The sequence below is a fragment of the Oncorhynchus gorbuscha genome, linkage group LG21 (genome assembly GCF_021184085.1).
Source record: "Oncorhynchus gorbuscha isolate QuinsamMale2020 ecotype Even-year linkage group LG21, OgorEven_v1.0, whole genome shotgun sequence".
NCBI classification, from domain to species: Eukaryota; Metazoa; Chordata; class Actinopteri; order Salmoniformes; family Salmonidae; genus Oncorhynchus; species Oncorhynchus gorbuscha.
In genome coordinates, this window is record NC_060193.1 from 1,467,278 (window position 1) to 1,495,110 (window position 27,833).

The 27,833-nt window shown below is 49.4% G+C and overlaps 2 protein-coding genes across 4 annotated transcripts in view; one reads left to right on the forward strand and one right to left on the reverse strand.

Annotated features, from left to right (window-relative positions):
• LOC124008633 (mucin-19-like) overlaps nucleotides 1-1,039 on the reverse strand; it is a 44,818-nt gene extending 43,779 nt beyond the window's left edge. For 2 of the 3 annotated variants that reach the window (XM_046320101.1, XM_046320099.1), the window contains exon 1: nucleotides 708-1,039. The gene's annotated coding sequence lies outside the window, so the exon portion shown is untranslated. Of the gene's footprint in view, nucleotides 1-699 lie in introns of all 3 variants that reach the window. The other variant, XM_046320100.1, reaches the window with a different exon arrangement.
• A 25,530-nt stretch (nucleotides 1,040-26,569) lies between these two features.
• Nucleotides 26,570-27,833, forward strand: part of LOC124007716 (dickkopf-related protein 2-like) — a 4,282-nt gene continuing 3,018 nt past the window's right edge. Inside the window, exons 1-2 of the mRNA XM_046318431.1 lie at nucleotides 26,570-26,994; nucleotides 27,813-27,833. The exon at nucleotides 27,813-27,833 is cut by the window's right edge and continues 136 nt beyond it. Of these exons, the coding sequence (XP_046174387.1) occupies nucleotides 26,794-26,994; nucleotides 27,813-27,833 (222 nt within the window). The 5' untranslated portion in view covers nucleotides 26,570-26,793. The remainder of the gene's footprint in view (nucleotides 26,995-27,812) is intronic.

A 27,833-nucleotide genomic window follows, 5' to 3' on the forward strand; every position in this document is an offset into this window, starting at 1 on the left:
GACCTCATCATCATGAGACAGGTCCTGTGACCAGGTGATCATCATGAGACAGGTCCTGTGACCAGGTGATCATCATGAGACAGGTCCTGAGACCAGGTGATCATCATGAGACAGGTACTGAGACCAGGTGACCTCATCATCATGAGACAGGTACTGAGACCAGATGACCTCATCATCATGAGACAGGTCCTGAGGAAATAAAAGAGTGAATCCATTCCATCATCAAACTGTTCCAGACAGACCGGTCTATAAAATGACTGGTTTCCTCTCATGTCTCTACTCTTCTTCTCTATCGCTCTGTCTTGCTCTCTCATTTTCTCTTTTCTCTATTCTCTTTTCTCATTCTCTCTGTGTGTGTGTGTGTGTGTGTGTGTGTGTGTGTGTGTGTGTGTGTGTGTGTGTGTGTGTGTGTGTGTGTGTGTGTGTGTGTGTGTGTGTGTGTGTGTGTGTGTGTGTGTGTGTGTGTGTGTGTGTGTGTGTGTGTGTGTGGCCCGTTGCCCCCAGGGCTAGAGCTAATTCCCCTCTCTGTCTGTTCAGATGGCAAGCAGCCTGAGCGGTGGAAGGTCACCAGCTGAGGAAATTGAACCTCCCCAGCGAGCCAACCCCCCCCCCCCCGTCTCACTCTGGTACAACACCGTAAAGACAGACAGCATGCAGCTATAGAGAAGCAATGTGTGAAAAGAAGATGGACGCTGTTACCTACTCACCGGGTCCCGGAGGGGAGAGGAGGCGGGAAGCGCGAGCACCCACCGTGGAGCAGCATGTCTGTCTGGCAGGGAGCAGCAACGAGGAGAGGAGAGGAGGAAAGGGAGGGAGGGGGGCTGCCTCTCCTCTGTAAACCAAACGGAGGAAAACGGGTTGAAGTCTCCAGCGCCGTGGCGACCTGTGGGGCTAGCAGGAGAAAAACAAGGGGGTAATAATGAATAATGGCGGAGAGACGGGAGGGAGGGCAGACTGATAAGGCGCGCGCTGTGCCTTCCGTGCGTCCTCGAAGACGAGCCGTGAGTGACGGGAGGGGAGGAGGACGGGAGGGGAGGAGGACGGGAGGGGGGGGCACGCGACGGTGACGGTATAACAGGGCTCCTCCCGGGGCGCTCACGGTGGAGAGGAGAGGGGGGATGGAGGAGAGGGGGGAGGTGTTATTGTGTGGGCGAGGAGAGTGTTCGTTTCAGCTCATTTGGCTCAGCTCGCGCCCTCCCGTGTCTCTGTCTGTCTGTCGCTGCGTGAAGGCTGATTGGTGCAAGGTGAGGAATGGATGAACCCCAGCCGATCATTGGCTAAGAATCACTATAGAGACATCAGAGAGAGTTGGAGGGAGAGAGATAAGGGGAAAGAGACTGAGAGAGGTGTGGAGAGAAAGAGAGGTGAGGAAAGAAAGAGAGGTGAGGAGAGAAAGAGAGGAGGAAAGGGACAGAGAGAGAAGAGGAGAGAAAGAGAAGTGAGGAGGAAAGATACTGAGAGAGAAGAGGAGAGAAAGAGAGGTGATGAGAGAAAGAGAGGAGGAAAGGGACAGAGAGAGGTGAGGAGAGAAAGAGAGGTGAGGAAAGAAAGAGAGGTGAGGAGAGAAAGAGAGGAGGAAAGGGACAGAGAGAGAAGAGGAGAGAAAGAGAGGTGAGGAGAGAAAGAGAGGAGGAAAAATGCTGAGAGAGAAGAGGAGAGAAAGAGAGGTGATGAGAGAAAGAGAGGAGGAAAGGGACAGAGAGAGGTGAGGAGAGAAAGAGAGGAGGAAAGGGACAGAGAGAGGTGAGGAGAGAAAGAGAGGTGAGGAAAGAAAGAGAGGAGGAAAGATACTGAGAGAGAAGAGGAGAGAAAGAGAGGTGAGGAGAGAAAGAGAGGTGATGAGAGAAAGAGAGGAGGAAAGGGACAGAGAGAGATGAGTAGAGAAAGAGAGGTGATGAGAGAAAGAGAGGAGGAAAGGGACAGAGAGAGATGAGTAGAGAAAGAGAGGTGATGAGAGAAAGAGAGGAGGAAAGGGACAGAGAGATGAGTAGAGAAAGAGAGGTGAGGAGAGAAAGAGAGGAGGAAAGAGACAGAGAGAGATGAGTAGAGAAAGAGAGGTGATGAGAGAAAGAGAGATGAGGAGAGAAAGAGAGAGGGAAAGGGACAGAGAGGTGAGGAGAGAAAGAGGGGTGAGGAGAGAAAGAGAGGTGAGGAGAGAAAGAGAGGTGAGGAGAGAAAGAGAGTTGAGGAGAGACAGAGAGAGGTGAGGAGAGAAAGAGAGGTGAGGAGAGAAAGAGAGTTGAGGAGAGACAGAGAGAGGTGAGGAGAGAAAGAGGGGTGAGGGGAGAAAGAGAGGTGATGAGAGAAAGAGAGGAGGAAAGGGACAGAGAGAGATGAGTAGAGAAAGAGAGGTGATGAGAGAAAGAGAGGAGGAAAGGGACAGAGAGAGATGAGTAGAGAAAGAGAGGTGATGAGAGAAAGAGAGGTGATGAGAGAAAGAGAGGAGGAAAGGGACAGAGAGAGATGAGTAGAGAAAGAGAGGTGATGAGAGAAAGAGAGGAGGAAAGGGACAGAGAGAGATGAGTAGAGAAAGAGAGGTGATGAGAGAAAGAGAGGAGGAAAGGGACAGAGAGATGAGTAGAAAAGAGAGGTGAGGAGAGAAAGAGAGGTGAGGAAAGAAAGAGAGGTGAGGAGAGAAAGAGAGGAGGAAAGGGACAGAGAGAGAAGAGGAGAGAAAGAGAGATGAGGAGAGAAAGAGAGGAGGAAAGGGACAGAGAGGTGAGGAGAGAAAGAGAGGTGAGGAGAGAAAGAGAGGTGAGGAGAGAAAGAGAGTTGAGGAGAGACAGAGAGAGGTGAGGAGAGAAAGAGGGGTGAGGGGAGAAAGAGAGGTGAGGAGAGAAAGAGAGGAGGAAAGAGACAGAGAGAGATGAGTAGAGAAAGAGAGGAGGAAAGAGACAGAGAGAGATGAGTAGAGAAAGAGAGGTGATGAGAGAAAGAGAGGTGAGGAGAGAAAGAGAGAGGGAAAGGGACAGAGAGGTGAGGAGAGAAAGAGAGATGAGGAGAGAAAGAGAGGTGAGGAGAGAAAGAGAGTTGAGGAGAGAAAGAGAGTTGAGGAGAGACAGAGAGAGGTGAGGAGAGAAAGAGGGGTGAGGGGAGAAAGAGAGGTGAGGAGAGAAAGAGAGGAGGAAAGAGACAGAGAGAGATGAGTAGAGAAAGAGAGGAGGAAAGAGACAGAGAGAGATGAGTAGAGAAAGAGGGGTGAGGAGAGAAAGAGAGATGAGGAGAGAAAGAGGGGTGAGGAGAGAAAGAGAGATGAGGAGAGAAAGAGAGATGAGGAGAGAAAGAGAGATGAGGAGAGACAGAGAGGTGAGGAGAGAAAGAGGGGTGAGGGGAGAAAGAGAGGTGAGAGAGAAAGAGAGTGAGGAGAGACAGAGAGAGGTGAGGAGAGAAAGAGGGGTGAGGGGAGAAAGAGAGGTGAGGAGAGAAAGAGAGAGGAAAGAGACAGAGAGAGAGTAGAGAAAGAGAGGTGATGAGAGAAAGAGAGTTGAGGAGAGACAGAGAGGTGAGGAGAGAAAGAGGGGTGAGGAGAGAAAGAGAGGTGAGGAGAGAAAGAGAGTTGAGGAGAGACAGAGAGAGGTGAGGAGAGAAAGAGGGGTGAGGGGAGAAAGAGAGGTGAGGAGAGAAAGAGAGGAGGAAAGAGACAGAGAGAGATGAGGAGAGAAAGAGAGGTGATGAGAGAAAGAGAGAGGGAAAGGGACAGAGAGGTGAGGAGAGAAAGAGGGGTGAGGAGAGAAAGAGAGGTGAGGAGAGAAAGAGGGGTGAGGAGAGAAAGAGAGGTGAGGAGAGAAAGAGAGGAGGAAAGGGACAGAGAGAGAAGAGGAGAGAAAGAGAGGTGAGGAGAGAAAGAGAGAGGGAAAGGGACAGAGAGATGAGGAGAGAAAGAGGGGTGAGGAGGGAGGGAGGTGCAGCTTGATCCCCACCTTGTTCAATGAATTGGCGAGTGTTCTAGAACAGTCTGCAGCACCCGGCCTCACCCTACTAGAATCTGAAGTCAAATGTCTTTGCTGATGATCTGGAGCTTCTGCACAGATTCAGACCTGGGCCCTGACAGACCTGGGCCCTGACAGACCTGGGCCCTGACAGACCTGAGCCCTGACAAACCTGAGCCCTGACAGACCTGGGCCCTGACAGACCTGGGCCCTGACAGACCTGAGCCCTGACAGACCTGGGCCCTGACAGACCTGGGCCCTGACAGACCTGGGCCCTGACAGACCTGGGCCCTGACAGAGCTGAGCCCTGACAGACCTGGGCCCTGACAGACCTGGGCCCTGACAGTAAGAGGGGTGAGGAGAGAAAGAGAGGTGAGGAGAGAAAGAGAGGAGGAAAGAGACAGAGAGAGATGAGGAGAGAAAGAGAGGTGAGGAGAGAAAGAGAGAGGGAAAGGGACAGAGAGATGAGGAGAGAAAGAGGGGTGAGGAGGGAGGGAGGTGCAGCTTGATCCCCACCTTGTTCAATGAATTGGCGAGTGTTCTAGAACAGTCTGCAGCACCCGGCCTCACCCTACTAGAATCTGAAGTCAAATGTCTTTGCTGATGATCTGGAGCTTCTGCACAGATTCAGACCTGGGCCCTGACAGACCTGGGCCCTGACAGACCTGGGCCCTGACAGACCTGAGCCCTGACAAACCTGAGCCCTGACAGACCTGGGCCCTGACAGACCTGGGCCCTGACAGACCTGAGCCCTGACAGACCTGGGCCCTGACAGACCTGGGCCCTGACAGACCTGGGCCCTGACAGACCTGGGCCCTGACAGAGCTGAGCCCTGACAGACCTGGGCCCTGACAGACCTGGGCCCTGACAGTAAAGATCAGTAAGACAAAAACAATGGTGTTCCAAAAAAGGTCCAGTTGCCAGGACAACAAATACAAATTATATCTGCAAACCGTTGCCCTGGAGCACACAAAAACGACACATACCTCGGCCAAAACATCACCGCCACAGGTAACTTCCACAAAGCTGTGAACTGAGAGACAAGGCAAGAAGGGCCTTCTACGCCATCAAAAGGAACATAAACTCAAAATACCAATTTAAATAAAAAACTGGCTAAATATCCTTGAATCAGTCATAGAGCCCATTGCCCTTTATGGTCGTGAGGTTTGAGGTCCGCTCAACAACCAAGAATTCACCAAATTGAGACTCTGCATGCAGAACTCTGCAAAAATATATACTTAGTGTGCAACGCAAAACCCCAGATAATGCATACAGAGCAGAATTAGGAATATTCACACTAGTTATCAAAATCCAGAAAAGAGCTGTTCAGCAACCACCTAAAAGAGATACCCACACAGTCCACCACAAAGCCATCACCTACAGAGAGATGAACCTGGAGAAGAGTCCCAAGCAAGCTGGTCCGGGGCTCTGTTCCACACAAACACACCCTACAGAGCCATCACCTACAGAGAGATGAACCTGGAGAAGAGTCCCCTCAGCAAGCTGGTCCTGGGGCTCTGTTCACAAACACAAACAAACCCCACAGAGCCATCACCTACAGAGAGATGAACCTGGAGAAGAGTCCCCTCAGCAAGCTGGTCCGGGGGCTCTGTTCACAAACACACCCCTCAGAGCCATCACCTACAGAGAGATGAACCTGGAGAAGAGTCCCCTCAGCAAACTGGTCCTGGGGCTCTGTTCACAAACACAAACACACCCTACAGAGCCATCACCTACAGAGAGATGAACCTGGAGAAGAGTCCCCTCAGCAAGCTGGTCCTGGGGCTCTGTTCACAAACACAAACAAACCCCACAGAGCCATCACCTACAGAGAGATGAACCTGGAGAAGAGTCCCCTCAGCAAGCTGGTCCGGGGGCTCTGTTCACAAACACACCCCTCAGAGCCATCACCTACAGAGAGATGAACCTGGAGAAGAGTCCCCTCAGCAAACTGGTCCTGGGGCTCTGTTCACAAACACAAACACACCCTACAGAGCCATCACCTACAGAGAGATGAACCTGGAGAAGAGTCCCCTCAGCAAACTGGTCCTGGGGCTCTGTTCACAAACACAAACACACCCTACAGAGCCCCAGGACAGCAGCACAATTAGACCCAACCAAATCATGAGAAAACAAAAAGATAATTACTTGACACATTGGAAAGAATTAACAACAAGAAAATTAGCAAACTAGAATGCTATTTGGCCCTACACAGAGAGTACACAGTGGCAGAATACCTGACCACTGACTGGCCCTAAACAGAGAGTGGCAGAATACCTGACCACTGTGACTGGCCCTAAACAGAGAGTACACAGTGGCAGAATACCTGACCACTGTGACTGGCCCTAAACAGAGAGTGGCAGAATACCTGACCACTGTGACTGGCCCTAAACAGAGAGTACACAGTGGCAGAATACCTGACCACTGTGACTGACCCTAAACAGAGAGTACACAGTGGCAGAATACCTGACCACTGTGACTGACCCTAAACAGAGAGTACACAGTGGCAGAATACCTGACCACTGTGACTGACCCTAAACAGAGAGTACACAGTGGCAGAATACCTGACCACTGTGACTGACCCTAAACAGAGAGTACACAGTGGCAGAATACCTGACCACTGTGACTGACCCTAAACAGAGAGTAAAGTGAGAGAGTGAGACACTCCGACATGTTCCATTGCCCTCTTGTTCTCTGGTCAAGGTCATGAACACATGAACAACACTGCCCCCAGGTGGTAGGATGTGGTCATTGGTTTCTCATGTGGTCATTGGTTTCTCATGTGGTCATTGGTTTCTCATGTGGTAGGATGTGGTCATTGGTTTCTCATGTGGTCGAATGTGGTCCTTGGTTTCTCATGTGGTAGAATGTGGTCATTGGTTTCTCATGTGGTAGAATGTGGTCATTGGTTTCTCATGTGGTCATTGGTTTCTCATGTGGTAGAATGTGGTCATTGGTTTCTCATGTGGTAGAATGTGGTCATTGGTTTCTCATGTGGTCATTGGTTTCTCATGTGGTAGAATGTGGTCATTGGTTTCTCATGTGGTAGAATGTGGTCCTTGGTTTCTCATGTGGTAGAATGTGGTCATTGGTTTCTCATGTGGTAGAATGTGGTCATTGGTTTCTCATGTGGTAGAATGTGGTCATTGGTTTCTCATGTGGTAGAATGTGGTCATTGGTTTCTCATGTGGTAGAACGTGGTCCTTGGTTTCTCATGTGGTAGAACGTGGTCCTTGGTTTCTCATGTGGTCATTGGTTTCTCATGTGGTAGGATGTGGTACAATGTGGTCCTTGGTTTCTCATGTGGTAGAACGTGGTCCTTGGTTTCTCATGTGGTAGAACGTGGTCCTTGGTTTCTCATGTGGTAGAATGTGGTCATTGGTTTCTCATGTGGTAGAACGTGGTCCTTGGTTTCTCATGTGGTAGAATGTGGTCATTGGTTTCTCATGTGGTAGAATGTGGTAGAATGTGGTCCTTGGTTTCTCATGTGGTAGAACATGGTCCTTGGTTTCTCATGTGGTAGAATGTGGTCATTGGTTTCTCATGTGGTCATTGGTTTCTCGTGTGGTAGAATGTGGTCATTGGTTTCTTATGTGGTAGAATGTGGTCATTGGTTTCTCATGTGGTAGAATGTGGTCCTTGGTTTCTCATGTGGTCATTGGTTTCTCATGTGGTAGAATGTGGTCATTGGTTTCTCATGTGGTAGAATGTGGTCATTGGTTTCTCATGTGGTAGAATGTGGTCATTGGTTTCTCATGTGGTAGAATGTGGTCATTGGTTTCTCATGTGGTAGAATGTGGTCATTGGTTTCTCATGTGGTAGAATGTGGTCCTTGGTTTCTCATGTGGTAGAATGTGGTCCTTGGTTTCTCATGTGGTCATTGGTTTCTCATGTGGTAGAATGTGGTCATTGGTTTCTCATGTGGTAGAATGTGGTCATTGGTTTCTCATGTGGTCATTGGTTTCTCATGTGGTAGAATGTGGTCCTTGGTTTCTCATGTGGTAGAATGTGGTCATTGGTTTCTCATGTGGTAGAATGTGGTCATTGGTTTCTCATGTGGTCATTGGTTTCTCATGTGGTAGAATGTGGTCATTGGTTTCTCATGTGGTAGAATGTGGTCCTTGGTTTCTCATGTGGTCATTGGTTTCTCATGTGGTAGAATGTGGTCATTGGTTTCTCATGTGGTAGAATGTGGTCATTGGTTTCTCATGTGGTAGAATGTGGTCATTGGTTTCTCATGTGGTAGAATGTGGTCATTGGTTTCTCATGTGGTAGAATGTGGTCATTGGTTTCTCATGTGGTAGAATGTGGTCATTGGTTTCTCATGTGGTAGAATGTGGTCATTGGTTTCTCATGTGGTAGAATGTGGTCATTGGTTTCTTATGTGGTAGAATGTGGTCCTTGGTTTCTCATGTGGTAGAATGTGGTCATTGGTTTCTCATGTGGTAGAATGTGGTCCTTGGTTTCTCATGTGGTAGAATGTGGTCCTTGGTTTCTCATGTGGTAGAATGTGGTCATTGGTTTCTCATGTGGTAGAATGTGGTCCTTGGTTTCTCATGTGGTAGAATGTGGTCATTGGTTTCTCATGTGGTAGAATGTGGTCATTGGTTTCTCATGTGGTAGAATGTGGTCATTGGTTTCTCATGTGGTAGAATGTGGTCCTTGGTTTCTCATGTGGTAGAATGTGGTCATTGGTTTCTCATGTGGTAGAATGTGGTCATTGGTTTCTCATGTGGTAGAATGTGGTCCTTGGTTTCTCATGTGGTCATTGGTTTCTCATGTGGTAGAATGTGGTCATTGGTTTCTCATGTGGTAGAGTGTGGTCATTGGTTTCTCATGTGGTAGAATGTTGTACAATCTTTTGAAAAAAGTCAAAGGTAAAGGTCAAAGGTCAAAGGATTTCTTATAAGCGTCCGGATTAATGTCCTGCTCCTTGAAAGCGGCAGCTCAAGCCTTTAGCTCGATGCAGACGTTGCCTGTAATCCATGGTGTCACTGTGGGGACAACGTCGTCAATGCACTCTTTAATGAAGACGCTGACTGATGTGGTAAACTCCTCAATGTTATCAGATGAATCCTGGAACATATTCTACTCTGTGCTAGTGAAACAGTCCTGTAGCTTAGCATCCGCTTCCTCGGACCACTTCTGCATTGAGCGTTGTCACTGGTACTTCCTGTTTATAAGGAAGTACTTCCTGTTTATAAGGAAGTACCTTCCTGTTGCTTATAAGCAGGAGACAAGAGGATCGAATTATAGTCTGATTTGTCAAATGGAGGGCGAGGGAGAGCTTTGTACACATCTCTGTGTGTGGAGTAAAGGTGGTCTAGAATTGTAGTTTCCCTCTGGTTGCAGATGTGACATGCTGGTAGAAATGAGATTAAACGGATATAAATTTCCCTGCATTAAAGTCCCCGGCCACTAGGAGCGCTGCCTCTGGATGAGCATTTCTTCTTTGCTTATGGCCTTATACAGCTGGGTTCGTGGTGGTAAATAGACGGCTACGAAGAATATAGAGGAGAACTCTCTCTAGGTAAATAGTGTGGTCTACAGCTTATCATGAGGTATTCTACGCCTCAGACTAGGAGGGAACATTGAGACTTCCTTAATATTAGAGATCTCGCACCAAGCTGTTGTTGGGTGATTGATAGGATAGTCTCCAAGGGATCTCATCCAGTTTATTCTCCAGTGATTGATAGGATAGTCTCTCTAACAGAGCTCATCCAGTTTATTCTCCAGTGATTGATAGGATAGTCTCCAAGGGATCTCACCCAGTTTATTCTCCAGTGACTGATAGGATAGTCTCTCTAACAGAGCTCATCCAGTTTATTCTCCAGTGATTGATAGGATAGTCTCTCTAACAGAGCTCATCCAGTTTATTCTCCAGTGATTGATAGGATAGTCTCCAAGGGATCTCACCCAGTTTATTCTCCAGTGACTGATAGGATAGTCTCTCTAACAGAGCTCATCCAGTTTATTCTCCAGTGATTGATAGGATAGTCTCCAAGGGATCTCATCCAGTTTATTCTCCAGTGATTGATAGGATAGTCTCTCTAACAGAGCTCATCCAGTTTATTCTCCAGTGATTGATAGGATAGTCTCTCTAACAGAGCTCATCCAGTTTATTCTCCAGTGATTGATAGGATAGTCTCCAAGGGACCTCTCACGTTTAAGTAGTAATGGAGGTTAGAGATTTTCTGACGTCCAGAAGAAACATTATGTACAAAACAAGATGAGATCAGCACCAAAACAAGATGAGACCAGCACCAAAACAAGATGAGACCAGCACCAAAACAAGACAGGATCAGCTCTTCCATCTCTCTCTCTCTCTCCCTCTGTCTCTCTGTCTTTCTCTCTCTCTCTGTCTCTGTCTTTCTCTCTCTCTCTCTCTCTCTCTCTCTCTCTCTCTCTCTGTCTCTCTCTGTCTCTCTCTCTCTCTCTCTCTCTCTCTCTCTCTCTCTCTCTCTCTCTCTCTCTCTCTCTCTCTCTCTCTCTCTCTCTCTCTCTCTCCTCTCCCCCAGTATTCTCTCTCTCTCCCCCAGTATTCTCTCTCTCTCTCTCTCTCTCTCTCTCTCTCTCTCTCTCTCTCTCTCTCTCTCTCTCTCTCTCTCTCTCTCTCTCTCTCTCTCTCTCTCTCTCTCTCTCTCTCTCTCTCTCTCTCTCTCTCTCTCTCTCTCTCTCTCTCTCTCTCTCTCTCCCCCCCAGTATTCTCTCTCTCTCTCCCCAGTATTCTCTCTCTCTCTCTCTCTCTCTCTCTCTCTCTCTTCTGTCTCTCTCTCTCTCTCTCTCTCTCTCTCTCTCTCTCTCTCTCTCTCTCTCTCTCTCTCTCTCTCTCTCTCTCTCTCTCTCTCTCTCTCTCTCTCTCTCTCTCTCTCTCTCTCTCTCTCTCTCTCTCTCTCTCTCTCTCTCTCTCTCTCTCTCTCTCTCTCTCTCTGTCTCTCTCTCTGTCTCTCTCTCTGTCTCTCTCTCTCTCTCTCTCTCTCTCTCTCTCTGTCTCTCTCTCTCTCTCTCTCTCTCTCTCTCTCTCTCTCTCTCTCTCTCTCTCTCTCTCTCTCTCTCTCTCTCTCTCTCTCTCTCTCTCTCTCTCTCTCTCTCTCTTTCTCTCTCTCTCTCTGTCTCTCTCACTCTCCCACTGTTTAATGGGAGAACCAAAAGCCTCCTGAACAGCTGTTTCACTCATTATTGTTATTGTATTGTGTTAATATTTCCTTTTTTAATTTAGAAAATATTTGTCGTACTTTTTAACTGCATTGTTAGGAATGGGCTCGTATTTCACAGTAAAGTCTACACCTGTTGTATGTGCCGTCTGTGACCCAAAACATTTGATTTGATGTGAAGGTGCGTCTTGCTTCCTGGCTTCCAGAAAGATGTTTCAAAAACTGAAATTACACTTTTTGAACACTGAGTGGTGGTATTGCACAGCTTATTGGACAATAGGCTTTCTGTGATTCCTCACATCCTATCTCCTCCTCAGTCGTATTGGAGGAGAATGTCCAAGGTCCCTCCCCCTGACCTTCTTCCCGAATATGTACAAAATTACCCAGCCCTCTCTCTTCCTCCCTCTCTCTCCCTCCCTCTCTCTCCCCAGCCCTCTCTCTCCCCAGCCCTCTCTCTTCCTCACTTTCTCTCCCCAGCCCTCTCGTCCTCCCTCTCTCTCCTCAGCCCTCTCTTCCTCCCTCTCTCTCCCCCTTCCTCTCCTCGGCCCTCTCTTCCTCCCTCTCTCTCTTCCTTCCTCTCTCCTCAGCCCTCTCTTCCTCCCTCTCTCTCTTCCTCCCTCTCTCTTCCTCCCTCTCTCCCCAGCCCTCTCTCTTCATTGCTCTCTCCTCAGCCCTCTCTTCCTCCCTCTCTCTTCCTCCCTCTCTCCCCAGCCCTCTCTCTTCCCCCCTCTCCCTCTCTCTCCTCAGCGCTCTCTCTTCCTTCCTCTCTCCTCAGCCCTCTCTTCCTCCCACTCTCTCTTCCTTCCTCTTTCCTCAGCCCTCTCTTCCTCCCTCTCTCTCTTCCTTCCTCTCTCCTCAGTCCTCTCTTTCTCCCTCTCTCTCCTCAGCGCTCTCTCTTCCTTCCTCTCTCCTCAGCCCTGTCTTCCTCCCACTCTCTCCTCAGCGCTCTCTCTTCCTCCCTCTCTCTCTTCCCAGCCCTCTCTCTTCCTCCCTCTCTCCCCAGCACTCTCTCTTCCCCCCTCTCTGTCTCCCCAGCCCTCTCTCTTCCCCCCTCTCTCTGTCTCTCCCCAGCCCTCTCTCGTCCTCCCTCACCTACATTTCACCCCCTCTAAATTCCTCTTCTATACTGTAAAACAAGATAAAACCATATCTTATTAATGATCAAACCACTTCCATATGATCTACTGTGTCGTCCACCCCCCCCCCTCGTAGCTATGCTATGATACTGTACCTGCTGAATATCAAACCCTTATCCTTCAATTATACTCTCAGAGTACTGGCCATTCTGAGTGTGTGTGTGTGTGTGTGTGTGTGTGTGTGTGTGTGTGTGTGTGTGTGTGTGTGTGTGTGTGTGTGTGTGTGTGTGTGTGTGTGTGTGTGTGTGTGTGTGTGTGTGTGTGTGTGTGTGTGTGTGTGTGTGTGTGTGCGTGTGTGCGCGCGTGTGTGTGTGTGTGTGTGTGTGTGTGTGTCAGGTATGCCAGTCTTCGTCGCTGGGGGAAACATTAAAGAGTTGTTCTCTCGTATTGTTCTTCCTCTTACGTCATACCTGCCACACACACACACACACACACACACACCAGGCCAACAATAACACTGTCAAATACTGCTGTTAACTTTGGGATCTTATCCGCAATTGATCAAACAGTTAGTGTAGTTGGTCCATCTAAGATCAACAGAATGACTTTTCTATATTGGAAAATGTCACTACTTTCAGATGAAACCTCTTTGTGACAGAGTGAATGTCACTACTTTCAGATGAAACCTCTTTGTGACAGAGTGAATGTCACTACTTTCAGATGAAACCTCTTTGTGACAGAGTGAATGTCACTACTTTCAGATGAAAATGTCACTACTTTCAGATGAAACCTCTTTGTGACAGAGTGAATGTCACTCTTTCAGATGAAACCTCTTTGTGACAGAGTGAATGTCACTACTTTCAGATGAAACCTCTTTGTGACAGAGTGAATGTCACTACTTTCAGATGAAACCTCTTTGTGACAGAGTGAATGTCACTACTTTCAGATGAAACCTCTTTGTGACAGAGTGAATGTCACTACTTTCAGAAGAAACCTCTTTGTGACAGAGTGAATGTCACTACTTTCAGATGAAACCTCTTTGTGACAGAGTGAAGCTCTGTCTCAAATGATAACAATGTTTTAATGTTTAAGCAGTCACAGATCAACACACTGCCCTTTCTAAACTGAGAATGACCTACGACCTCTACTACACTACCATCACCAACCACATAGACCTGACCCCATCATGACCTCTACTACACTATCATCACCAACCACATAGACCTGACCCCATCATGACCTTTACTACACTATCATCACCAACCACATAGACCTGACCCAATCATGACCTCTACTACACTATCATCACCAACCACATAGACCTGACCCCATCACGACCTCTACTACACCAACCACCAACCACATAGACCTGACCCCATCATGACCTCTACTACACTATCATCACCAACCACATAGACCTGACCCCATCATGACCTCTACTACACTATCATCACCAACCACATAGACCTGACCCCATCATGACCTCTACTACACTATCATCACCAACCACATAGACCTGACCCCATCATGACCTCTACTACACTATCATCACCAACCACATAGACCTGACCCCATCATGACCTCTACTACACTATCATCACCAACCACATAGACCTGACCCCATCATGACCTCTACTACACTATCATCACCAACCACATAGACCTGACCCCATCATGACCTCTACTACACTACCATAATTTGTGAATGGCTAGCTACCAATTGTTTGTAGCTCGCTAGCTAGCCAATTAGCCATATTAACTTACTATGAACTAACCCATACACTGAACTGTCTTCCAGCCAGGACAATGTGTAACGATTCTCCTCCTCTTTTGAGTACCCCCCAACAGCCCAACTCTCGTCCTCCAGTACCCCCAACAGCCCAACTCCAGTCCTCGCCACAGTCCAACTCCAGTCTTCCAGTCCTCTCAACAGCCCAACTCCAGTCCTCCCAACAGCCCAACTCCAGTCCTTCCGTCCTCCCAACAGCCCAACTCCAGTACCCCCCAACAGCCCAACTCTAGTCCTCCAGTACCCCCAATAGCCCAACTCCAGTCCTCCAGTCCCCCAACAGCCCAACTCCAGTCCTCCAGTCCCCCCAACAGCCCAACTCCAGTCCTCCAGTCCTCCCAACAGCCCAACTCCAGTCCTCCAGTCCCCCCAAAAGCCCAACTCCAGTCCTCCAGTCCTCCCAACAGCCCAACTCCAGTCCTCCAGTCCCCCCAACAGCCCAACTCCAGTCCTCCAGTCCTCCCAACAGCCCAACTCCAGTCCTCCAGTCCTCCCAACAGCCCAACTCCAGTCCTCCAGTCCCCCAACAGCCCAACTCCAGTCCTCCAGTCCCCCCAACAGCCCAACTCCAGTCCTCCAGTCCTCCCAACAGCCCAACTCCAGTCCTCCAGTCCCCCCAAAGCCCAACTCCAGTCCTCCAGTCCTCCCAACAGCCCAACTCCAGTCCTCCAGTCCCCCAACAGCCCAACTCCAGTCCTCCAGTCCTCCCAACAGCCCAACTCCAGTCCTCCAGTCCTCCCAACAGCCCAAGTCTCCAGTCCTCCAGTCCAGTCCTCCAGTCCCCCAACAGCCCAACTCCCCTCCAGTACCCCCAACAGCCCAACTCCAGTCCTCCAGTCCAACTCCAGTCCAACAGTCCAACTCCAGTCCTCCCAACAGCCCAACTCCAGTCCTTCCAGTCCTCCCAACAGCCCAACTCCAGTCCTCCAACAGCCCAACTCCAGTCCTCCAGTCCCCCAAGCCCAACTCCAGTCCTCCAGCCCAACTCCAGTCCTCCAGTCCCCCCAACAGCCCAACTCCAGTCCTCCAGTCCTCCCAACAGCCCAACTCCAGTCCTCCCCCCCAACAGCCCAACTCCAGTCCTCCAGTCCTCCCAACAGCCCAACTCCAGTCCTCCAGTCCTCCAGTCCTCCCAACAGCCCAACTCCAGTCCTCCAGTCCCCCAACAGCCCAACTCCAGTCCTCCAGTCCCCCAACAGCCCAACTCCAGTCCTCCAGTCCTCCCAACAGCCCAACTCCAGTCCTCCAGTCCCCCAACAGCCCAGTCCTCCAGTCCTCCAACAGCCCAACTCCAGTCCTCCAGTCCTCCCAACAGCCCAACTCCAGTCCTCCAGTCCTCCAAACAGCTCAACTCCAGTCCTCCCACAGCCCAACTCCAGTCCTCCCAACAGCCCAACTCCAGTCCTCCCAACAGCCCAACTCCAGTCCTCCCAACAGCCCAACTCCAGTCCTCCCAACAGCCCAACTCCCTCCAGTACCCCCAACCCAACTCCAGTCCTCCAGTCCCCCCAACAGCCCAACTCCAGTCCTCCAGTCCCCCAACAGCCCAACTCCAGTCCTCCAGTCCTCCCAACAGCCCAACTCCAGTCCTCCAGTCCCCCCAAAAGCCCAACTCCAGTCCTCCAGTCCTCCCAACAGCCCAACTCCAGTCCTCCAGTCCCCCAACAGCCCAACTCCAGTCCTCCAGTCCTCCCAACAGCCCAACTCCAGTCCTCCAGTCCCCCAAAAGCCCAACTCCAGTCCTCCAGTCCTCCCAACAGCCCAACTCCAGTCCTCCAGTCCTCCCAACAGCCCAACTCCAGTCCTCCAGTCCTCCAAACAGCTCAACTCCAGTCCTCCCAACAGCCCAACTCCAGTCCTCCCAACAGCCCAACTCCAGTCCTCCCAACAGCCCAACTCCAGTCCTCCCAACAGCCCAACTCCAGTCCTCCCAACAGCCCAACTCTAGTCCTCCAGTACCCCCAATAGCCCAACTCCAGTCCTCCAGTCCCCCCAGCCCAACTCCAGTCCTCCAGTCCCCCAACAGCCCAACTCCAGTCCTCCAGTCCTCCCAACAGCCCAACAGTCCCAACCCCCAGCCCAACTCCAGTCCTCCAGTCCTCCCAACAGCCCAACTCCAGTCCTCCAGTCCCCCAACAGCCCAACTCCAGTCCTCCAGTCCTCCCAACAGCCCAACTCCAGTCCTCCAGTCCCCCAACAGCCCAACTCCAGTCCTCCAGTCCCCCAACAGCCCAACTCCAGTCCTCCAGTCCTCCCAACAGCCCAACTCCAGTCCTCCAGTCCCCCAAAAGCCCAACTCCAGTCCTCCAACAGCCCAACTCCAGTCCTCCCCCAGTCCAGTCCTCCAGTCCTCCCAACAGCCCAACTCCAGTCCTCCAGTCCTCCCAACAGCCCAACTCCAGTCCTCCAGTCCTCCCAACAGCCCAACTCCAGTCCTCCAGTCCCCCCAACAGCCCAACTCCAGTCCTCCAGTCCTCCCAACAGCCCAACTCCAGTCCTCCAGTCCCCCCAACAGCCCAACTCCAGTCCTCCAGTCCTCCCAACAGCCCAACTCCAGTCCTCCAGTCCTCCAGTCCTCCCAACAGCCCAACTCCAGTCCTCCCAACAGCCCAACTCCAGTCCTCCCAACAGCCCAACTCCATTCATTTGTATTGTAGCCTTGACAAATCCCACTCATTGAGGGCTTGATGATTCATTTTTTAAATTTATTTTTAATTTTCACCAGGTAGGCCAGTTGAGAACAAGTTTACATGTACATGTGTGACCTGGCCAAGATAAAGCAAAGCAGTGTGACAAAAACAGCAACACAGAGTTACACAATAACAAACGTACAGTCAATAACACAATAGAAAAATATATGTACAGTGTGTGCAAATAAGGTAAGATTAGGGAGGTAAGACTATAAATAGGCCATGGAGGTGAAATAATGACAGTTTAGCATTAGTACTGGAGTTATCGATGTGCAGAAGATGATGAGATACTGAGGTGCAAAAGAGTAAGAAGATAAGTAACAATATGGGGATGAGGTAGTTGGGTGTGCTATTTACAGATGGGCTGTGTACAGGTACAGTAAGCTGCTTTCACCATTGGTACTTAAAGTTAGAGAGGGAGATATGAGACTCCAACTTCAGTGATTTTAGTGTAATTAGTTCCAGTCATTGACAGCAGAGAACTGGAAAGAAAGGTGGACAAAGGAAGTGTTGGCTTTGGGGGTGACCAGTGAAAATATACCTGCCGGAGCGTATGCTAGGGGTGGGTGTTGCTATGGTGACCAGTGAGCTGAGATAAGGCGGGGCTTTACCTAGCAAAGACTTATAGATGACCTGGAGCCAGTGGGTTTGGCGACGAATATGAAGCGAGGGCCAGCCAACAAGAGCATACAGGTCGCAATGGTGGGTAGTATATGGGGCTTTGGTGTCATGCAGGTGAATGAGGACCCAAAAGCGACTTGGCGAAAACAGAGTCTTTAATCCAGTAAAGTAATTCTACAAACATAAGACATAATTCCACTCGTAATGACGAGAACAGACAGGAGACTCGATCAAGAACTGCAGGTTGCCTCGGGAAGGCACTTGAACCTAGCAGACTCAGACACCTGCTCTCCACGCAGCATCTGAGGGAAACACGACACGACAGGGCGATACACAGACACAGCACGGTGAACAATAGACAAGGATACGACAGGACAGGAACGGAAAACAAGGGAAGAAATAGGGACTCTAATCAGGGGAAAAGATAAGGAACAGGTGTGGGAAGACTAAATGATTGATTAGGGGAATAGGAACAGCTGGGAGCAGGAACGGAACGATAGAGAGAAGAGAGAGAGGAAGGGAGAGAGAAAAAGGGGAACGAACCTAAAAAGACCAGCAGGGGGAAAATGAACAGAGGAAAAAACAAAATGACAAGACAATCTAAGACAAAACATGACAGTACCCCCCCACTCACCGAGCGCCTCCTGGCGCACTCGAGGAGGAATCCTGGCGGCAACGGAGGAAATCATCAATGAGTGAACGGTCCAGCACGTCCCGAGACGGAACCCAACTCCTCTCCTCAGGACCGTAACCCTCCCAATCCACTAAGTATTGGTGACCCCGTCCCCGAGAACGCATGTCCATGATCCTACGTACCTTGTAAATAGGTGCGCTCTCGACAAGGACGGGAGGGGGAGGGAAGACGAACGGGGTGCGAAGAAAGGGCTTGACACAGGAGACATGGAAGACAGGATGGACGCGACGAAGATGTCGCGGAAGAAGCAGTCGCACAGCGACAGGATTGACGACCTGGGAGACACGGAACGGACCAATGAACCGCGGAGTCAACTTACGAGAAGCTGTCGTAAGAGGAAGGTTGCGAGTGGAAAGCCACACTCTCTGGCCGCAACAATACCTAGGACTCTTAATCCTGCGTTTATTGGCGGCTCTCACAGTCTGTGCCCTGTAACGGCAAAGTGCAGACCTCACCCTCCTCCAGGTGCGCTCACAACGTTGGACAAACGCTTGAGCGGAGGGAACACTGGACTCGGCAAGCTGGGAAGAGAACAGAGGAGGCTGGTAACCCAGACTACTCTGAAACGGAGATAACCCGGTAGCAGACGAAGGAAGCGAGTTGTGAGCGTATTCTGCCCAGGGGAGCTGTTCTGCCCAAGACGCAGGGTTTCTGAAAGAAAGGCTGCGTAGTATGCGACCAATCGTCTGATTGGCCCTCTCTGCTTGACCGTTAGACTGGGGATGAAACCCGGAAGAGAGACTGACGGACGCACCAATCAAACGACAGAACTCCCTCCAAAACTGTGACGTGAATTGCGGGCCTCTGTCTGAAACGGCGTCTAACGGGAGGCCATGAATTCTGAACACATTCTCGATGATGATTTGTGCCGTCTCCTTAGCGGAAGGAAGTTTAGCGAGGGAATGAAATGTGCCGCCTTAGAGAACCTATCGACAACCGTAAGAATCACAGTCTTCCCCGCAGACAAAGGCAGACCGGTAATGAAGTCTAGGGCGATGTGAGACCATGGTCGAGAAGGAATGGGGAGCGGTCTGAGACGACCGGCAGGAGGAGAGTTACCCGACTTAGTCTGCGCGCAGTCCGAACAAGCAGCCACGAAACGGCGCGTGTCACGCTCCTGAGTCGGCCACCAAAAGCGCTGGCGAATAGACGCAAGAGTGCCTCGAACACCGGGATGACCAGCTAACTTGGCAGAGTGAGCCCACTGAAGAACAGCCAGACGAGTGGAAACAGGAACGAAAAGGAGGTTACTAGGACAAGCGCGCGGCGACGCAGTGTGCGTGAGTGCTTGCTTAACCTGTCTTTCAATTCCCCAGACTGTCAACCCGACAACACGCCCATAAGGAAGAATCCCCTCGGGATCAGTAGAAGCCACAGAAGAACTAAACAGATGGGATAAGGCATCAGGCTTGGTGTTTTTGCTACCCGGACGGTAAGAAATCACAAACTCGAAACGAGCGAAAAACAACGCCCAACGAGCTTGACGGGCATTAAGTCGTTTGGCAGAACGGATGTACTCAAGGTTCTTATGGTCTGTCCAAACGACAAAAGGAACGGTCGCCCCTCCAACCACTGTCGCCATTCGCCTAGGGCTAAGCGGATGGCGAGCAGTTCGGGTTACCCACATCATAGTTGCGTTCAGATGGCGACAGGCGATGAGAAAAATAAGCGCAAGGATGAACCTTATCGTCAGACTGGAAGCGCTGGGATAGAATGGCTCCCACGCCTACCTCTGAAGCGTCAACCTCGACAATGAATTGTCTAGTGACGTCAGGAGTAACGAGGATAGGAGCGGACGTAAAACGTTCTTTTAGAAGATCAAAAGCTCCCTGGGCGGAACCGGACCACTTAAAACACGTCTTGACAGAAGTAAGAGCTGTGAGAGGGGCAGCAACTTGACCGAAATTACGAATGAAACGCCGATAGAAATTAGCGAAACCTAAAAAGCGCTGCAACTCGACACGTGACCTTGGAACGGGCCAATCACTGACAGCTTGGACCTTAGCGGAATCCATCTGAATGCCTTCAGCGGAAATAACGGAACCGAGAAAAGTAACGGAGGAGACATGAAAAGAGCACTTCTCAGCCTTCACGTAGAGACAATTCTCTAAAAGGCGCTGTAGAACACGTCGAACGTGCTGGACATGAATCTCGAGTGACGGTGAAAAAATCAGGATATCGTCAAGATAGACAAAAACAAAGATGTTCAGCATGTCTCTCAGAACATCATTAACTAATGCCTGAAAAACAGCTGGCGCATTGGCGAGACCAAACGGCAGAACCCGGTACTCAAAATGCCCTAACGGAGTGTTAAACGCCGTTTTCCACTCGTCCCCCTCTCTGATGCGCACGAGATGGTAAGCGTTACGAAGGTCCAACTTAGTAAAGCACCTGGCTCCCTGCAGAATCTCGAAGGCTGATGACATAAGGGGAAGCGGATAACGATTCTTAACCGTTATGTCATTCAGCCCTCGATAATCCACGCAGGGGCGCAGAGTACCGTCCTTTTTCTTAACAAAAAGAACCCCGCCCCGGCCGGAGAGGAAGAAGGCACTATGGTACCGGCGTCAAGAGACACAGATAAATAATCCTCGAGAGCCTTACGTTCGGGAGCCGACAGAGAGTATAGTCTACCCCGAGGAGGAGTGGTCCCCGGAAGGAGATCAATACTACAATCATACGACCGGTGAGGAGGAAGGGAGTTGGCTCGGGACCGACTGAAGACCGTGCGCAGATCATGATATTCCTCCGGCACTCCTGTCAAATCGCCAGGTTCCTCCTGAGAAGTGGGGACAGAAGAAATGGGAGGGATGGCAGACATTAAACACTTCACATGACAAGAAACGTTCCAGGATAGGATAGAATTACTAGACCAATTAATAGAAGGATTATGACATACTAGCCAGGGATGACCCAAAACAACAGGTGTAAAAGGTGAACGAAAAATCAAAAAAGAAATAGTCTCACTGTGGTTACCAGATACTGTGAGAGTTAAAGGTAGTGTCTCAAATCTGATACTGGGAAGATGACTACCATCTAAGGCAAACATGGGCGTAGGCTTGTCTAACTGTCTGAAAGGAATGTCATGTTTCCGAGCCCATGCTTCGTCCATGAAACAACCCTCAGCCCCCGAGTCAATCAAGGCACTGCATGTAGCACCCGAACCGGTCCAGCGTAGATGGACCGACATAGTAGTACAGGATCTAGATGAAGAGACCTGAGTAGTAGCGCTCACCAGTAGCCCTCCGCTTACTGATGAGCTCTGGCCTTTACTGGACATGAATTGACAAAATGTCCATCAAATCCGCAATAGAGGCACAGGCGGTTGGTGATCCTCCGTTCCCTCTCCTTAGTCGAGATGCGAATACCTCCCAGCTGCATGGGCTCAGTCTCTGAGCCAGAGGAGGGAGATGGTTGCGATGCGGAGCAGGGAAACACCGTTGACGCGAGCTCTCTTCCACGAGCTTGGTGACGAAGATCTACCCGTCGTTCTATGCGGATGGCGAGAGCAATCAAAGAGTCCACACTGGAGGGAACCTCCCGAGAGAGAATCTCATCTTTGACCACTGCGTGGAGTCCCTCCAGAAAACGAGCGAGCAGCGCCGGCTCGTTCCAGTCACTAGAGGCAGCAAGAGTGCGAAACTCTATAGAGTAATCCGTTATGGATCGATCACCTTGGCATAGGGAAGCCAGGGCCCTAGAAGCCTCCCTACCAAAAACTGAACGGTCAAAAACCTGAATCATCTCCTCTTTAAAGTTCTGGTAATTGTTTGAACAATCAGCCCTTGCCTCCCAGATAGCTGTGCCCCACTCTCGAGCCCGGCCAGTAAGGAGTGAAATGACGTAAGCAACCCGAGCTCTCTCGCTAGAGTATGTGTTGGGTTGGAGAGAGAACACAATATCACACTGGGTGAGAAAGGAGCGGCACTCCGTGGGCTGCCCGGAGTAGCAAGGTGGGTTATTAACCCTAGGTTCCGGAGGCTCGGCAGGCCAGGAAGTAACAGGTGGCACGAGACGAAGACTCTGGAACTGTCCAGAGAGGTCGGAAACCTGAGCGGACAGGTTCTCCACGGCATGGCGAGCAGCAGACAATTCCTGCTCGTGTCTGCCGAGCATGGCTCCTTGGATCTCGACGGCAGTGTTACGAACGTCTGTAGTCGCTGGGTCCATTCTTTGGTCGGATCCTTCTGTCATGCAGGTGAATGAGGACCCAAAAGCGACTTGGCGAAAACAGAGTCTTTAATCCAGTAAAGTAATTCTACAAACATAAGACATAATTCCACTCGTAATGACGAGAACAGACAGGAGACTCGATCAAGAACTGCAGGTTGCCTCGGGAAGGCACTTGAACCTAGCAGACTCAGACACCTGCTCTCCACGCAGCATCTGAGGGAAACACGACATGACAGGGCGATACACAGACACAGCACGGTGAACAATAGACAAGGATCCGACAGGACAGGAACGGAAAACAAGGGAAGAAATAGGGACTCTAATCAGGGGAAAAGATAAGGAACAGGTGTGGGAAGACTAAATGATTGATTAGGGGAATAGGAACAGCTGGGAGCAGGAACGGAACGATAGAGAGAAGAGAGAGAGGAAGGGAGAGAGAAAAAGGGGAACGAACCTAAAAAGACCAGCAGGGGGAAAATGAACAGAGGAAAAAACAAAATGACAAGACAATCTAAGACAAAACATGACATTTGGTGACAGAACGGATGGCACCGTGATAGACTGCATCCAATTTATTGAACAGGGTATTGGAAGCTATTTTGTGAATGACATCGCAGAGGTCAAGGATCGGTAGGATTGTCAGTTTTACGAGGGTATGCTTGGCAAGCATGAGTGAAGGAGGCTTTGTTGCGAAATAGGAAGCTGATTCTAGATTTAATTTTGGATTGGAGATGCTTAATGTGGGTCTGGAAGGAGAGTTTACAGTCTAACCAGACACCTAGGTATTTGTAGTTGTCCACATATTCTAAGTCAGAACCGTTCAGAGTAGTGATGCTGAATGGGCGGGCAGTGATTGGTTGAAAAGCATGCATTTAGTTTTACTAGCCTTTAAGAGCAGTTGGAGGCCACGGAAGGAGAGTTGTATGACATTGAAGGTCGCCTGGAGGGTTGTTAACACAGTGTCCAAAGAAGGGCCACAAGTATACAGAATGGTGTCTTCTGCATAGAGGTGTATCAGAGAATCACCAGCAGCAAGAGCAACATCATTGATGTATACAGAGAAAAGAGTCGGCCCGAGAATTTAACCCTGTGGCACCCCCATAGAGTCTGCCAAAGGTCCAGACAACAGGCCCTCCGATTTGACACTCTGAACTCAATCTGAGAAGTAGTTGGTGAACCAGATGAGGCAGTCATTTGAGTTCAGTCTGCTGATAAGAATGTGGTGATTGACATAGTCGAATGCCTTGGCCAGGTCGATGAATACGGCTGTACAGTCTTTTATCGATGGTGGTTAGGATGTCGTTTAGGACCTTGAGCGTGGCTGAGGTGCAGCCATGACCAGCTCTGAAACCAGATTGCATAGCTGAGAAGGTACGGTCGGATTCAAAATAGTTGGTGATCTGTTTGTTATATTGGCTTTAGAAGACCTTAGAAAGACAGGGTAGGATAGATATAGGTCTGTAACAGTTTGAGTCTAGAGTGTCACCCCCTTTGAAGAGGGGGATGACCGCGGCAGCTTTCCAATCTTTGTGGATCTCAGACGACAGGAAAGAGAGGTTGACTAATAGTTGATAGTTGTCCAGGGCTACAAAAGAAACTGTTAGGAAACACTGATTTAGCAGGCACACTAACTAACATTAGGCTACCTGCTCTAACCACTATGACACACTTATCCAGAGCAACTTACTGGCCCAAAGCTCTAACCACTAGGATCTAACCACTAGGATCTAACCACTAGGCTCTAACCACTAGGCTCTAACCACTAGGCTACCTGCTCTAACCACTAGGCTACCTGCTCTAACCACTAGGCTCGAACCAGTAGGTTACCTGCTCTAACCACTAGGCTCTAACCACTAGGCTACCTGCTCTAACCACTAGGCTACCTGCTCTAACCACTAGGCTACCTGCTCTAACCATGAGGCTACCTGTCTCTAACCACTAGGCTAGCTGCTCTAACAACTAGGCTTCCTGCCTCTAACCACAAGGCTACCTGCTCTAACAACTAGGCTACCTGCTCTAACCACTAGGCTAGCTGCTCTAACCACTAGGCGACCTGCTCTAACCACTAGGCTACCTGCTCTAACCACTAGGCTACCTGCTCTAACCACTAGGCTACCTGCTCTAACCACTGGGCTCTAACCACTAGGCTACCTGCTCTAACCACTAGGCTCTAACCACTAGGCTACCTGCTCTAACCACTAGGCTCTAACCACTAGGCTAGCTGCTCTAACCACTGGGCTACCTGCTCTAACCACTAGGCTCTAACCACTAGGCTACCTGCTCTAACCACTAGGCTCTAACCACGAGGCTACCTGCTCTAACCACTAGGCTACCTGCTCTAACCACTAGGCTACTTGCTCTAACCACTAGGCTACCTGCTCTAACCACTAGGCTAGCTACTCTAACCACTAGGCTCTAACCACTAGGCTAGCTGCTCTAACCACTAGGCTACCTGCTCTAACCACTAGGCTACCTGCTCTAACCACTAGGCTACCTGCTCTAACCACTGGGCTACCAGCCACCCTCCCCCCTCCCTCCCGTGGATATGTGGTCCGTGGTTAGTTAGTTTCTGTAGTGTTGAATATGAATGGTCTGCTGATGAATGGGCTGCTGCTGAATAACCTGTCTGCTACTTCCTCTGCTGTGGTCAAACAGGTTCTAACACACACACACACACACACACACACACACACACACACACACACACACACACACACACACACACACACACACACACACACACACACACACACACACACACACACACACACACACACACACACACACACACACACACACACACACACACACACACACACATTTTCAAAGAACTTACTTGATGGTTGCCCAGACATGTAGTGATGCATAAACCAGAACACTAGACTTCCTGCTTCCGTGCCGTCTGCACCTATCAGTGCCCTAAATAGGGAATGGGGTGCCATTTGGGATGCAGCCTGAGCCCGAGGGGGGGAGTGGGGGGGGATCAGGGTGCTCTGCAGTACCAGAACACATTTTTTTAAATCGCGATTCTAATAAAACGTTGCATCATCGTTTTTGCATACTGACACAGATCAGTAGAGTAGAAGCTCTTGCAGAAGTTCACGCATGAGGGAAATGTTTTGTAGTCTAGGGTTCGGGGAACATGTTTTGTAGTCTAGGGTTCGGGGAAAATGTGTCCTTTATATGTAGTTCTACATCATTTTGGATTAGCAGAGTATTTTTTTAAATACCTCACAAATGATCGAAATGACAGACTACTTTGACACTGACAAACTAAGAATCTGAGATCAATAAAAAACGACCTTGTCTTCAAGCCATCAATAGCCTAGATTTACTGTAGGTGAGTGGAGACACACATTGTGCACTATGAAGAGGAAATTATAGCCCTGAAAACAGCTTTCCCGTTTCACCCACTCAATCCGCTCACTCACCGGCTCGTGCCAAAAGCTCATATCTCTCTCTTGTTTCTACTTGGTAAAACTGTTCGCTCAATAGGCCTATTTGGAAGTTGCTAACTTTAGTAGCAGACAGATCAGGCTTCTCTTTTCAACAGGATTCATTTGCTTTTTAAACTGTATTTTCCCGCGATTGTATTTGAAATATTGAGAGAGCCTGTTTTGGCTGCTTGCTTTTTTGACAGCTGCGAGTTCTCGGCTTGCCGGAATGCCCAGTGATTGGGCTACACACAATCCATAGCTAGGCAATAATATTGATCATATGTGCCTAAACTGTAGGCCTCCTTCTAATGCACTATTTGGAATTATTTAAGTTCTTTCTGAACAGACAGATTCTACAAGGAAATGCTAATGGAAAGAGAGTTTAACAGGGATCATTGAACGCTCATATAATTGTAGTTCTGTGAGAGATACAGACGCGCTTCTCTCATTAAGAACAACAATGGCCAACCACCACGTCTTGGTAGTCTATATATGCTACAATGTAGCGCTAATCATGAACAGAGGCACGAATCAAATATCATGCACGTTTTCGTTGTTTTTTTTAGTGGGCATAACTTGAATTTACTCTGATCGCTTTTATTGGAATTTTTACATCGCAATCCGGTTTACAAACCGGAACAGGGTCTCTGTCTCTGTCTCTGTCTCTGTCTCTGTCTCTGTCTCTGTCTCTGTCTCTGTCTCTCTCTCTCTCTGTCTCTCTCTCTGTCTCTCTCTCTCTCTCTCTCTCTCTCTCTCTCTCTCTCTCTCTCTCTCTCTCTCTCTCTCTCTCTCTCTCTCTCTCTCTCTCTCTCTCTCTCTCTCTCTCTCTCTCTCTCTCTCTCTCTCTCTCTCTCTCTCTCTCTCTCTCTCTCTCTCTCTCTCTCTCTCTCTCTCTCTCTCTCTCGGTTATTGTGTCGATGAGACGATGGGTATCGATGTGTGTGGAAGGGAGAGCGCGTGTCAGAGAGACAGAGCCACGGACCGGTCACACCCCCATACACGAGCTTCCCGGTTGCGCACGTTACGAGAGGCTATAAAAGCTGGCATCTCGAGACAGTGGCAATCAAGCAGCAAATCAAGCAGCAAATCAATACAGCATCGCGCGCGGCGAACCTCTGCAGACACGTGTGTATTTTTGAGTGTTGTACGTTTTTCTTCCATCAGGGGGACTTGTTGCATTTAAACAGAGTGACATTGTATTTATCCAGGTCATATCTGTTATTAACTGTCATGCTGCTCCGGGTGTGGGCCAAACTCCCGTGGTTGCTCGCGCAGCTGCTCGCCATGCAATACTCCACTGTACAGGCGCGTGCGAAAATAAACTCCATCTCAACCGTGCTGCTCCGGGAGTCGCACGCGACGTCAGCCTATAGGAGCACGGGTTCCCCGTTACCCGGCACCGTGAGGAAGAGCGGCAAGGTCCCGGAACAGGTAAGGAACTAAAACACGGGTCCTTATAGGGACAGGGTCATTTGGGGCGACAGGTAGCCTAGTGGTTAGAGCGTTGGGACAGTAGCCGAAAGATTGCTGGATTAAATCCCCGAGATAAACATTTTAAAAAATCTGTTGTTCTGCCCTTGAACAAGGCAGTTAATAAGAGTTTGTTCTGAACTGACTTGCCTAGTTAAATACAGGTTAAATAAAAGCCTGGATGTTATTAGGCATGCAGGAGAGCTTTAAACAGACCCCATCTACAGACTGGATATTCTGATAAATTGTTGTTAACTCTTGTGGAGCCGTGTGTCATTTTCAGGCTTTGTATTACTGTAGAACTGCAGACGGTTGCCTATACAACGTTTCCCTTACAGATTCCATTTTTTAAATTTGATTTTTTAGCCTACTTAAGGGTCTCAGTTCATGTTATTTCGCCTACTTAAGGGTCTCAGTTCATGTTATTTCGCCTACTTAAGGGTCTCAGTTCATGTTATTTCGCCTACTTAAGGGTCTCAGTTCATGTTATTTCGCCTACTTAAGGGTCTCAGTTCAACATGTTTTTAGCCTACTTAAGGGTCTCAGTTCAACATGTTTTTAGCCTACTTAAGGGTCTCAGTTCAACATGTTTTTAGCCTACTTAAGGGTCTCAGTTCAACATGTTTTTAGCCTACTTAAGGGTCTCAGTTCAACATGCTTTTTTTATTAATGGTCTTTGTAACCCGAACTCAATGCTCAATGTTCACCTCAAAGTGAAATCTCTCCAAATAGTGGTTGTATTGATGACTAGACCATGTCCTCCCCTCATCCTCTCTCAGGTGTACCCCTGTGGCAGCGAC